The 13,494-nt window shown below is 38.0% G+C and overlaps 2 protein-coding genes across 4 annotated transcripts in view; both read left to right on the forward strand.

Moving 5' to 3' along the window:
• The window catches only part of LOC127637564 (signal peptide, CUB and EGF-like domain-containing protein 1), a 90,996-nt gene extending 79,733 nt beyond the window's left edge, over positions 1-11,263 (forward strand). For all 3 annotated transcript variants that reach the window (XM_052118678.1, XM_052118679.1, XM_052118680.1), the window contains 8 exons: positions 1,016-1,219; positions 1,757-1,918; positions 2,883-3,050; positions 3,139-3,300; positions 3,423-3,620; positions 3,716-3,868; positions 5,327-5,406; positions 7,084-11,263. In XM_052118678.1, the coding sequence (XP_051974638.1) occupies positions 1,016-1,219; positions 1,757-1,918; positions 2,883-3,050; positions 3,139-3,300; positions 3,423-3,620; positions 3,716-3,868; positions 5,327-5,406; positions 7,084-7,236 (1,280 nt within the window). In that variant the 3' untranslated portion in view covers positions 7,237-11,263. The remainder of the gene's footprint in view (positions 1-1,015; positions 1,220-1,756; positions 1,919-2,882; positions 3,051-3,138; positions 3,301-3,422; positions 3,621-3,715; positions 3,869-5,326; positions 5,407-7,083) is intronic.
• Positions 11,264-12,216: 953 nt separating this feature from the next.
• Positions 12,217-13,494, forward strand: part of LOC127637633 (metallophosphoesterase domain-containing protein 1-like) — a 60,112-nt gene continuing 58,834 nt past the window's right edge. The window contains exon 1 of the mRNA XM_052118793.1: positions 12,217-12,433. The gene's annotated coding sequence lies outside the window, so the exon portion shown is untranslated. The remainder of the gene's footprint in view (positions 12,434-13,494) is intronic.

The following is a 13,494-nucleotide window of genomic DNA, read 5'->3' on the forward strand; positions in this document are numbered from 1 at the left end:
TTGTCATGCCTCCCTCGGGCTCTGCACCTCCCTCAGCACTCCACTCTTCATCACTGAAGGTTTCATACAAAGATGTACAATTCAGTCTTCAAAGACAAAGGACAACTGGCTCTTACAAGGACAGAAAGAGATGTAGAAGGCAGATGTACAACTAAACAAGAAGATATGTACATCAGAGTCTCTAGTTTGAGAAATTGATGCCTCACATGTCCTCAGCTGACAGCTTCATTGAATTCTACCTGCTCAACACCAGTTTCATGTACAACAGTAAAGAGAAGACTCAGTGGTGCAGGCCTTATGGGAAGAATTGCAAAGAAAAAGTCAAACAGAAACAAAAAAAAAAGAAAAGGTTAGAGTGGGCAAAGAAACACAGACATTGGAATATAGTGTTATCGAATATAGTGTTATCGATAAATAAAGTGTTATCGATCCCCCATTGAGCTTTTGTTGGATCAGTTAGACTGTAAGTTGCGTGAGAAGTGCCCGACAAGACAGTCACATCTATGGCAAGTGCTACAGGAAGTGTGTGGTGAAATGTCACCTGAGTATCTGGACAAACTGACAGCTAGAATGCCGAGGATCTGCAAATCTGTCATTGCTGCACATGGAGGATATTTTGATGAGAACTCTTTGAAGTAGTTTAAGAAGTTCTGAACATTGTAATTGTAATTATTCACATTATTAATGTGATCCTGACTATACATTGTGATCAGTTGAATGACACTTTGGTGAATTAAAGTGCAATTTCTCAAAAAGTTCCAGGTCAAAAGTCGACTCATTGTACTTGTGGTCATACGTATCATCACTTATTTTAGGTGGGCATATGCAAAATCCTAAGAAAGATAGGTGGGCATACAGTGTATGCCTGCGTATGCCTAGACTACACTACTGAGGGTGGTTGTGGCCGCTAAATGTTGAAAAAATATTGAGATCACTGCAATATGTGGCTTTGGTGGAAACCATTAAGAGAATGAATATAAATGTATCCATCTTTATTTATGTGTGTCCATATCAGAATCATGTAATGTGGATTGTGTGCGTGAGAAGACCAAACAGAAGCTGCAGAATGCAATGCGCACACTAAGGAAGTCGATCAGTAAGCAGCAGTTTTATATTCAGTTCTCCGGCACTGCGTATGAGGTGGCCCAGCGTGCCGTGCGCCAGACGGAGGGAGATGAGACTTGCAGTATAGGACAGGTCCTCACTGATGGGAAGTGCGGTAAGCATTGTGGGAAATGGAGCTTTTGAGTTTTTATAATTTTGTGTTCTGAATTAAGTGCATTGAAGACACTGCATGAATCTTGTGTGTGTGTGCTTGTGTTTTTGGGTGTGTGCTGCAACTGCATTTCTATGTGTTTGTGTAGTTTTTATTTCTGTTTTTATTTCTATTTTATTTTTAAATTGTCTTGTCATTTCATTATAGTTTAGTTTTCTTCATTGACTCTTTTAGATGAGTTTTAGTTTGCGCAGTGTTTTTAAGTTTTAGTTTAGTTTTTCAGTTTATTTAGTTTATATTGTGTTTTTATTATTTTAGGACTAAGTTAATGTGCTAACTAATTTTAATACGTTTAATGGCATTAATTGTGCCTAAGGGATGTGTTATCACTATCTAGTGGCATTTTGCATGTTTAATGAAAGCATTTTTTTTAAAATGATATACTATGTATCAAAAACCTAAACTTAATTATTTCCTGGTTATTTTTTATTTTATCTAGTTTTTGTTAACAATAAGAACACTGATTTGTGTGTTTCCCAGTCAGCTGCAGTGTGGGAACGTTCTACAGTGGTGAACAGGACCAATGTGTGATTTGTCCACCAGCTACCTATCAGGACAGAGAGGGCCAGCTGTCCTGTGAGCCCTGCCCCAGCACAGAGGGACAGGGCATCGCAGGGGCTAAAAATGTCTCAGAGTGCGGAGGTGTGTCCTTTTGTGTTGATTTCAGATGTATTTGACACAAAATCATTGAATAGCTTTGTAATGATAATGACAAACCTATTGATTATTGAGGCTAATAAATGCAAGACCATTCCCCACTCCCAGTGTAATCAATACATTTTGAAATTCAGCGTCAATATAGCCGAAAAATGCTCGAGTTACTCTTTATCATGCAAATGTGGTTTTCTTATGAAGGACTGAGCCAAGTGTGGATCAATTAGTCATTGCTAATTCTGATCATTTTAAAGATCGCCAGTGAACTGAAATATCTGACTGACAGCACATAACCTCACCTCAAAATTACATTATATTCAATTCACCTATACTGTGCAAGTCATGTGTGGTGAAATGCAAAACTGAATTGTTTACAAAGCATTTAAGCAACATTAGGTTTGATTACATTTTGAGAATTTATTTAATTTATGATTTAGGTATTCACGTTTTGTATATACTTCTTACAAATGTGGTCTCGGATGTTAAAGGGATATTTCACATAAAAATGAAAATACTGTCATAATTAGATTTGCATTCATTTTATGTTAAGCGTGATGTTAAGATGCTTGATCAATTGTCTGTGGATTTACACCAGGTTGCGGAGAGAAACATTTCCTTTTGGCTCCCCCTTGTGGAATAATTAAAAGCAAATTAACTTTCTAATAGTCAACACACTTCTGTTATGTATTTGCAAGTGAAACAGAATATTCAGCATGAAATAATACAGTAAAGAACTTTTAAAATGGAGAAGCAGAATAGATACCTTTTATTATTAAAATAAATAGGATCAGTTATGATTTCATGTTGTCAATGAACTATTACAGTATGTATTATCTTTTAAAAATAAACTAGGTTTAAACAATAAAAAATTTAACAATAAAAAAGAAACTAAAGTCAAATCAAATCATATGGAGATTGTTTCTAAATCACTCAATTCTTTATCTGGTTATAGGCCAGTGCCCTGCTGGTCACTTCTCTGCTGATGGTTTCCGTCCATGCCAGCCCTGCCTGCTGGGCACCTTCCAGCCTGAGCCAGGTCGTGTGCTGTGCTTCCCCTGTGGAGGAGGTCTCATGACCCGACACACGGGCAGCATGTCCTTCAGAGAGTGTGAAGCCAAAGGTATACACTACAAAACAAGAGCACATTTTATCTGCACATACTTGCTTTTGTGCTCATTTGCATTGTTATCTATCTGTCTGCTATCTAGTTCATTGTGCTCCTGGACATCATTATAATGCCACCACACATCGTTGTGTACGTTGTCTGGCTGGTACTTACCAGTCTGAGTTCGGACAGAACTACTGTATCACCTGCCCTGGAAATACCACGACAGATTTCGATGGAGCCACCAATGTATCTCACTGCAAAAGTAAGGAAGTCTATCACATCAATACCAAACATTATGCAAACACAATGCAGACTTCCTTCCAAAGACATGCTCCTGTGAAAACATTGAATTCATGTTTTTTTTTTTTTTGTCATCCCCTTTAGATCAGATGTGTGGCGGTGAGCTGGGAGATTTCATGGGCTTCATTGAATCTCCCAACTACCCTGGCGACTATCCATCTAATGTGGACTGCGTCTGGACCATCAACCCTCCAAACAAGAGACGCATTCTCATTGTGGTGCCAGAGATCTTCCTACCCATTGAGGATGAGTGTGGGGATGTTCTTGTCATGAGGAAGAGTGGTATGGGTTCATGCAAAGTATAATGAAATTAACGGAATTAATGAAATTTAACCGAAAATAGTCAATATTCAATAGTACCTCCTATTTCTTCTTAGCCTTGCCGACATCCATTACAACTTATGAGACATGCCAGACCTATGAGCGCCCAATCGCATTTACTTCCCGCTCACGGAAGCTGTGGATTCAGTTCAAGTCCAACGAGGGTAACAGCGGAAAAGGGTTTCAGGTTCCTTATGTCACCTATGATGGTAAGACACAGCTCACAATCATACGATTACTTTTACATTTGATGTCAGGGGAAATTTAATACAGTATTGGTTGTTGTGCTTCCTACACCATTTGTTGATACCTCAATGGCTTGTTGAGGAGAGGTGAGCTATTACTTTTGCTAAGCAATCAGACATGGCAAATGATCAAATGTGTGTGTGTGGGAGGTGGGGTGGGGGGGGGGGGGAGGCTGAGCCATATCTTTGGGACCAGAACATCAAATAGCTACTTGAATGTGGACTCTTTTATTTGAGTGTGGACTCTTTTATTTTTGCCAGTAAGAAACATCCCAGCAACCACCTAAATATGCCCTATCATCCATCTTGGGGTGTGATTCCTTACATTGTTGTAACTCACTGCTTAACCACCATTAACGATGCACCATTAGAGAAATTAACTAGATAGTATCGCCTGTTTTCCGAAAACGGGTGGAGTATTAACTGCAAATATACAATTATAATAGCTCATTTACTTACACCAGAAATATATTTAATGAAAGATATTGCTTAAGACACTAAAGCAGTGTGCACTATGTAAATGCGACAGATACATTATGCTGCAATAGTGGGATTTCCCTTTACATCAGACTTCTGGATTCCCCCGAAGCACTTGAGAACATACGCACATGCGCACTCTTCAGAAACATGTAAACAGAACTTATGCATTAACATAAACACATAAAAATAGTGTTCTCTGACAGAAACCGTGTGTGATAAAGCGCTTTCTCTTAACAGCCTTTAATCCATTAACCGGCTGCTTTTGAGTTTACATATACACATTTGTCAGACGCTTTTATCCAAAGCGACTTACAGTGCACGTATTACAGGGACAATCCCCCCAGAGCAACCTGGAGTTAAGTGTCTTGCTCAAGGACACAATGGTGGTGGCTGTGGGGATTGAACCAGCAACCTTCTGGTTACCAGTTATGTGCTTTAACCCACTACACCACCACCACTCCAGTTTACATGACGTTTTTGCAAAACCCCGGAATAAGCCATTTTCTTAAAATCCATGTAAACATGGTCTAAGTGTTGACAGAATGAAAGTTTCAGCATATATGTAATAAAAGATATAGAAGCCTCAGCGAAGCCAAATGATATCCACACAGCAAACTAACAAGGAACTATGCTTCTAACCACAGGTAAAGAGCTGTAGTTCCAACCACACAACTTTGCGAAGTTGCGAAGAGCTGTGTGTGAATGTTCGTTGGAACTATGGTTTTGGAAAACCCCAAATCTATTACCAAATCACCAAAACTATGTTGGTAACTTCGGAAACGGACCACAGAACATATTTTCAACCACATAGCAACCTCCTTGAAGCTAATTTTGCATGGTTCTTCATTTAAATGTAAAAATACAGTTTTGCTAATGTATTTTCTCATGATAATGAGTATATGTACACAAACACATACTAATTTCAGTTGTTTGTTGTTACAGAGGACTACCAACAACTCATAGAAGACATTGTTCGAGATGGTCGACTGTACGCCTCAGAAAACCACCAGGAGATATTAAAAGTGAGAATTAACTGTCCATTGTTTCCCTGAACGTGGAAGTGTTTCACAATTCATAAAGGAAGAGAGGGTAGATTCACATGGGGTAACCTCCTCGTGGTCGTGATTAGTGGTTCTCGCTCTCGCTCTCAATGGAGTGCATGGTAAGTTGTGCGTGGATGCCGCAGTGGATGGCGAGAAGCCTCCACACGCACTATGTCTCTGTGGCAACGCACTCAACAAGCCACGTGATACGATGCGCAGGTTGACGGTCTCAGACACGGAGGCAGCTGTGATTTGTCCTCTGCCACCTGAATTGTAGCCAATCACTACGCCACCACGGGGACTTAAAAGCACATTGGGAATTGGGCATGCCAAATTGGGAGAAAAAAAAAGCCTGAACCTATTTGACACAAAGGGATAGTTCACCCAAAAATGAAAATTCTCTCATCAAACACATTTTAAGAAAAATAGAAAAATATCTCAACTCAGTAGGTCTTTATAATACATGTGGATGGTAACATGATTATTGATGTTCCAAGAAGCACAGACAATCAGCATTAACGTCAATCATACGACTCCAGTGATTAAATTAATGTCTTATATGATCGCTTTTGTTGCAAAGAAAATTTATTTTTAAGTTCTTTTTAACTATAAATCTTTGTGTCCGGTAAGCCACAGTATGCACATTAAAGAGAGGGCTGAGGTCATGTGGTCTTTCCGGCAACATTCCATTCATTGCAGCAGATGCCCTTTACCTCTGTTGGCATTGCCTGGCATTGCCTACATGTGCATTATCACGTCTCCTGAGCTCTCTGTCTCTCTGAGGCTTGTTGTTGTGCTGCTGTTGGTCCAGCCTCCTCCATCTGTGCTCCTGGTCAGAGTACTCAGGTTCAAATAAATATGGCTGTGCAAAAACTTGTATCTCCTCTTCTCCTCTTAAATCAAAGTCTTCTGACATCTTTGTTTAAATTTGCTTCAATTTGTTTATGGCGTTCGTTCTGTACAGCGTTCCTCCTACTCAGTTGTAAACAGCACTGCTCTTCCAGGTGTGTCACACAGGCGTCACATAAAGCACGAACATGCCAACGCCAAAACGTTTCAGAAGAGAGCGTGTGACCTCAGCCCTCTCATGAACGCACATACTGCTGCTTACCGGACGCAGTGATTTATAGTTAAAAAGCTCTTAAATATTTATATTTTTCACAACAAAAGTGATCAATTCGCTTTTTAAGACATTCATTAAATTACTGGAGTTGTATGTATGATGTTAATGCTGATTGTCTGTACTTTTTGGAGCATCAAAAATTGTGTTACCATCCACATCTATTATAAGGACCTACTGAGCTGAGATATTTTTCTTCAAATGTGTTTTGTTGTGTTTCTTCAATGTTTTCATTTGCTTCATATGTTCTGCTTAAGAAAGGAAGTCATATACATCTTGGATGGCATGAGGGTGAGGAAATTATGAGATAATTTTTGCGTGAACTATTCCTTTAAAATGGTTGTTGTTCTTTATCTGGATCACTCATTGCAGTAGTTTTTATATTGTTTCTTATGGAGACCGTAACCTGAAAACATTTGTCCAGCGGCAGTCAGAATCATCATGGTGCTGCTCAGTTGCTGGTCAGGAAAAATGAATAAGAAACTGTTAATACAATTTTATTGCAACACTAATCTAATTCTTTTCTCTCTTTTTAGGATAAGAAACTGATTAAAGCTTTGTTTGATGTGCTGGCTCACCCTCATAACTACTTCAAATACACCGTGCAGGAATCAAAGGAGATGTTCCCACGTTCCTTTATTAAACTGCTACGCTCCAAAGTGTCCAGGTTTCTACGGCCGTACAAATAGAAACCAGAACAATTATTTCACAACCCCTCCTCTAACCCCATCTCGCTTCCTCCTGTTCCACTGTTTCTTTCTTTTTTCTGCTAGGAAGTTCTCACTACTGTGGGAAGAGAAAGACGTTTGGCTTTCTTCCTGTCTCAAATGTACTATTCGCTTTTGTATTTGTCCTTTTGTCCCGTTTTTGATTCATTGTCATTTTATTTTGTTTGCTAATATTTATGTGCTTGATTTTGCAAAAACCCTATTTGGATCTTTGATATTTACAGTATATATTTGTATATGTATGTATGTATGTATATATGTGTGTGTGTGTGTGTGTGTGTGTGTGTGTGTGTGTGTACGTAAAAAAATTGTGTAAGCTTATGGCCTCATACAGACACACACAGATATATATTATTATTTTGAAAAGGTTATATTCATCCCCCTAATGTGCACAAGATTAGGATTTTAAAATCCTTGGTGCACTTAGTTTTCTTTTAAAACTGTTGGAGAAAGTTTCAAAGTTGGACTCGCTTCATAAACCTATTCTGACCACAAAATTAAACTCAAAGCTTAATGAAAACAAAAGATAAATGAGAAAAAATATAGAAGACAAAGACTACCTGTCAGTACAAGCGTTGAGATATGTGTACGTTGTTTAACTTGTATTTGGAGCTTCAATTGCACTTGAATTTTATATTGTAAACTTTAGAGAACTAGGAAATATAAGTTAAGTTTTTCTTTATGATTTATTGTTGTATAGATGTTTTTCTTTGGTTGTAGAAACAATAATATGTCCAAACTGCTCCCGACACAGAGCTTAGTTCTTCAAAAGAGATAAAGGAAAATATTTGCAGCACTCTCTCCCTCCTTATTATAATAGTGTACACACATTTCATATCACACACGTTTTCATAATAATGTTTTAGATCATTTAAAGGTGAAGTGTGCAAATTCTTTGCCACTAGTTCCACCAAACAAAATTGCAATCTAATTTAATTTGTTACAGCAGTCCTGACAACATTAGCTCAACCAATAGTGTGAGTTGGGGGAAGGACAGTGGAAGATGGGGGAGTGTTTGAAAACAGTCATTATTTTTGCAGTTCATTTTGGTGCCGCTAGTTTTAATATCAGAAAAGTGTTGATGTTAAACTGCCATCTTGTTAGACATGCTGGTTTCATGGGGCTTGTAGCTCCTTTTCAGCTTTTACTTTGACAAGTATACTGCTACTTGTGGTACAGTATTGTTACAATGATTTCTTGTTGATAACCCTCCATTTAGTTGTGTTAGCTCAAAGTATATTTAGACATGTGATGCAAATCTTGTCATCAGCAGAGTGCTCGATCACTGAACAGGCGCAGCTCGATTTTTAACCGCGCATCTTTGAACGCACAGAATGTGCATGTGCCTGGAATTATTTGCCCTAATTAGTGGGTCCACAAGATGGCAACACTCACATTTGAGCTGTTACCGTCATGAAGAAGTGTTAGAATATGTAATCGGCAGTAATTATCTGGAGATTAAAGTAAAAATAGTAACAGTGGATGTGCACATCAAGAGTGTTCGTGTGAGGAGGTCAGGTGATACTTGCATTTGTATAACTTGATTCTAAAGGAAATAAAGGCATCTTTATGGGTCTAAACTCTTAAAGAGAAATAGTTTGGTGTCTCATAGCAGTCGTAGTGCGCATGTGCCAACCACCGTGTATGCGCGCACAGTCATATGGATTATACTTTGACAGGCTTGCGTTCGAATATATGCGGACGCTGCGCGTTTGCGTCAAAAGCAAAGGATACTTTGAGCTGATGAGTGAGTTTTGGGAGAATGTAAATACAATGATTTTGGCAAGTTTTACCTTTTTGCTTTAAGATAGTGCAGTCATTCATGAAAGTGGTGTGGAGATTGCTTCAGAACGATAGAGAGGCTGATTTTGGAATAAAGAGTCATATTTTGGCTTATTACATATCTATGACTTAGTAATTACCTAACACCTTTGTGCTGTGCACAAAAACTCATATTTTGTACTTGTTGTTGGACTGTGGAACATGAATAGAGGCTGTTTGTTAAGAAGAACTGGTTACATACTAATAGTAAGTGAATATTGATTGTTGTAAAAACTTTATATATAATTTAATTTCACCTGAATCATGAATAACCAGGTTGCATTTGCAGTATAATCCATACTATTTTTTTTAGAGCTGTGTGTGTGTCTAATTTAATTTCTATCATAGTTCTGTTTAATATTGCCTCTTTGATTTGTGAGAACTAATGTACTGAACTCTTTGCAAACTCGTGCGCATCTGTGAGACAAAAAGACTACAGTCTTTTGAGAAGTAAGATAAAAGGACAGCCCCAAGCAGTAAAGCTCTCTCTCTCACAGGCAGCCATAAAATTTAAAAAAAAATCATAAATAAGATTATCTGACATTTGACAATATTCTGCATTGTTTTGCATATATATTCCAGTTTGGGAGGTCATTCTAAAGCTGCTTCGTTATAAGCACTTATCAATTCTTGTATTTCTACTGTTTCTTCAGTGTTCACAGGCAGAGAAAGAAACACACACACGCACATTAATTCACAGGTATACTGGTGTCCTGCCAATTTTTGGCTCCCTATTATCGTTATGTTTAGGGGTAGGTGTGGTATTTAGGGATGGGGACCAATAGAAGCTTTTCCACTATCGTGTCAGTGTGAGCCAGGCCTATCAACTTGCCAGCCAGGGCCAATAGCCTCAGACCTCGAGTGGCAAGACCAAAATCGATATGCATTCTCACCATCTGGCCAATAGCCCCACAGCGTTGCCCAAAAACCCTCCCTAAATTTGCCACTGCTGTACCAACGTCACACACCCTCCCATTTCACAAGCAAGAGGGAAGCTCAAGCTGAGGTATCATGTTATCAAGAATATTGAGTTCATATAGAATGTAAACATTAGCTAGCTAAATAAATTACAAAATCAACTCACCGAATGTAACTGCTGTGATTTACCGAGTGGTCTCCCCACTAGCAGCAGGACGATGTCCCAGCACACCATCTGTGAAAGTTCATTGAACCATGGAAAGACATTTCTTTTGGCACCGCTTTGGCCATTGTGCGTTCAAATGGATTTTTACTGTGCCAACATTTTAAATAAATGTAAATTTAATTTAATTTATTTTTTCCCCCAAACCTTTACCATTGTACACAGGATACATATCCTGACAAGTTCTGCAAAACTTTGCATTTCACATTGAACCCGCCTCAATCCCTGGTTGGCCTTGGTTGGACCCGAGAAAGCCCTAAGGAGGCAGGATGTAGCCCCGGAAGTAACAGTGGGAATGCAACTGGCCCTGGCACGCACTACCACGCCCTTATTTGGCCCAATAGTAGAAACACAGCTAATGATCCCCTACCAGTGTTGGGTGTAATCATTCATTATTAAGTAATTAGTCAAGAAAGTAGTGTAATGCATTACATTTCAAATTATTGTGGGAGTCAGATTTCGGCACGCACACTATAACACATTGCCTTAGCTTTGTTGTTATGCTAGCGCAGTAATTAAACTCTGTTAGCAGTTTGTCCTTGATCTTCTCTTTTTTATTCACTTTTTGTCTTGTATGTTTACTAAAACGTTGGAATTGGGACTTTTTGAAGAACTGTTGTCATTAGGAAGAAGAATGTAAGTAAAATCGACTAATAAAAACATCTCAGTGTCTACATACACACACATTGACTTAAGTACTTAGACTGCCACATGGAGATACTGCTACTGGTGTGGATTTGTACGCTTTATGAATACAGATATGTAAATGATGTACAAATGTTAGTTTTTTTATTTTATTAAGTTAATATTTACAGTAGAAGGAGCCGATGTGGTGATGGTGGCAGTCTAAAACAGAGACATGCACCGGACTTTTCTAGAAGGCTCTTCATGGTGAAAACCACATTAAAGAAAGAGAGAACTATTCAGCAGTGCAAAATCAACCCCTGAACTTAAGTAAAGATGTGTAATGGAGAATGGAAATTATTGTTAAGATCTCACTTTATTAATAAATCATTCAAATCTCAAGTTGTTTTCAATGTGGTGTGTGTTTTGTGTTCAGTTATTAATGCCACTTTTAATTATTAATTAGTTAAATTATTGATGAATAAAACGTAATTTTTAAAGAAGTAAGAAATCGTCAGCAAAATCAAGAAACGGGCCGTACACCGTATCCTCCCGGTCATCGTGAGGTTGGCTTGGTCGCCACCTTGTGGTCATATAAATTTGTATGAAAATAAAATACAGTCTGCCCACAAGGGGACAGTGTGCACCAACATAAACGCAATATTAGTTCACGTCAACTTTTTACAAAACGCAGTAAACAAATAGGTTTAAATTCATGTACAAATTAACTATAAATTCTTAAATTACATACATGTGCTTGTTATTTGTAATTAACATTATGATTAATATTCTGATACATAGGCATGTCTACATGATAGATTTATGTTTGAATGCGATTAGGTAATATTACTTTTATGAGCATTTTTTTTTTTTTTTACATGGCTTTTCATAAGTGAAGCTATTCTATTGAGAGCGTCCATTGACCTGCACAGAACCAGTTTACTTATTTATGAAGACGAGTGCTTCCGCTGCTCGGGTTAGACAAAACAACTATGTATAGATTGATTAGATGTTGGGACATTTTGCTTTTATTCTCATTGTTAAGTTCAGTTTCGCTTGAACTGAAAGTTTATAGAACAATATAGCCTTCTCTTTTGAGACTGAAAAGAATTATTTGAAACTAGTCAAGAGGCAATTTAACTTTGGTGGAACTTTGTCTCATGAATAATAATTAAACAGGGTGACGTTCACCCAGTGGGTCTAACTGATTGGTTGAAAAGCAGACGTTGGTATGTGGGCGCTTATCAGATGGCGAATTAACAAATTCAAGGGTTGATTTTTGAATATTAATAAGGGTTCGTGACTGGACGTTCCCAGAAGACCGTCAGCCTAATTAATAATCATGAGCTATGAATAATAACTTCATACAGAAGAAACAATCAGAGCAGCGCGAGAGGGGGCGTGTCTCTGTGCGCGAGAGACACACACCGGGGCACCACGCGACTCCAGTTCAAACAAACCAGCGCGCGCCTTTGTAGACAAGACCCGCGGCGCTTTCATGCTCTCACCGGTTATTTATTACGTGTCTTTAATTGAACGTCCCTGACAAAGCAGAAGTTTCAGTAAATCCAGGTATGTATATAGCTTATTTAATATGCACGAATATGTATGTGTAAGAGTGCGCGTTTGTAAACGATTCTGTTGGGTTTGGAAAGCGGAGACAGTTACCATAGATACAGTCAGTTCTTGAATATTTGGTAAAGAGAAAATAGATTGTTTGGCATTGATATATGTATTCCTTGTTATAAATCAGACTAACAAATGAAAGCAAATGCTTTCAGTCACAGTTTTGGTCTGAAGATTTTCACCGGGGCTCGCGGACTCCCATTATTCCTCTACAGTCCACCGGTTAACGGGGACCGGACTTCTATATTTATGTGTATAATAATATCCGAAGTTGTGTTGAAAGTTGAGAAAAGTCAAAAATCTCTTGCAGCCTTGTTGCCATAATATTTTTTATAAAATAAATAAATGAGATCAGTGCATCACCGGTGGCAAAAAAAAAATAGTTTCTGTAAGTAATTAACAAAAATAAATAAATAAAAATTAAGGAAAGAGGCTAATAATAATAGTGACATTATATTTATGTATTACACATCAAAACATTGATTTTGAGGTGCTAAGCAGATGTGATTGCAGATATTAAGGACAGTTACATCTGTAAAAAGTTAATTTATATAAGGATAAATTGAAATATTCTGATTCTCATTAAGTACAGTTATCTCTTTTATTTCATTATTAATTTATGAAGGCAAACCAAGCCAGTTACATCAGAGAGCATTAGATATTAGACAGAAGGAAAACTGATAGCTTGATTCATATTAATTTAGCATAGTTCCTCCTAAATATCTATAGTTTTAACAGGTATATTTAATTTGTTAGTATTTGGTAGCATTGCCTTTAAGATCTTTGTCCCCATGTGCACTTGCAAACTGTAGTCTGGCTTTTTAAAGTTCGTTTTGGAGCAGTGGCTTCTTCCTTGCTGAGCAGCCTTCCAGGTTATGTTGATATAGGACACATTTTACTGTGGATATAGATACTTGTCTACCTGTTTCCTCCAGCATCTTCACAAGGTCGTTTGCTGTTGTTCTGTGATTGATTTGCACTTTTCACACTTAACTATGTTCATCTCT

The sequence above is a fragment of the Xyrauchen texanus genome, chromosome 45 (assembly GCF_025860055.1).
Source record: "Xyrauchen texanus isolate HMW12.3.18 chromosome 45, RBS_HiC_50CHRs, whole genome shotgun sequence".
Taxonomy (NCBI): domain Eukaryota; kingdom Metazoa; phylum Chordata; class Actinopteri; order Cypriniformes; family Catostomidae; genus Xyrauchen; species Xyrauchen texanus.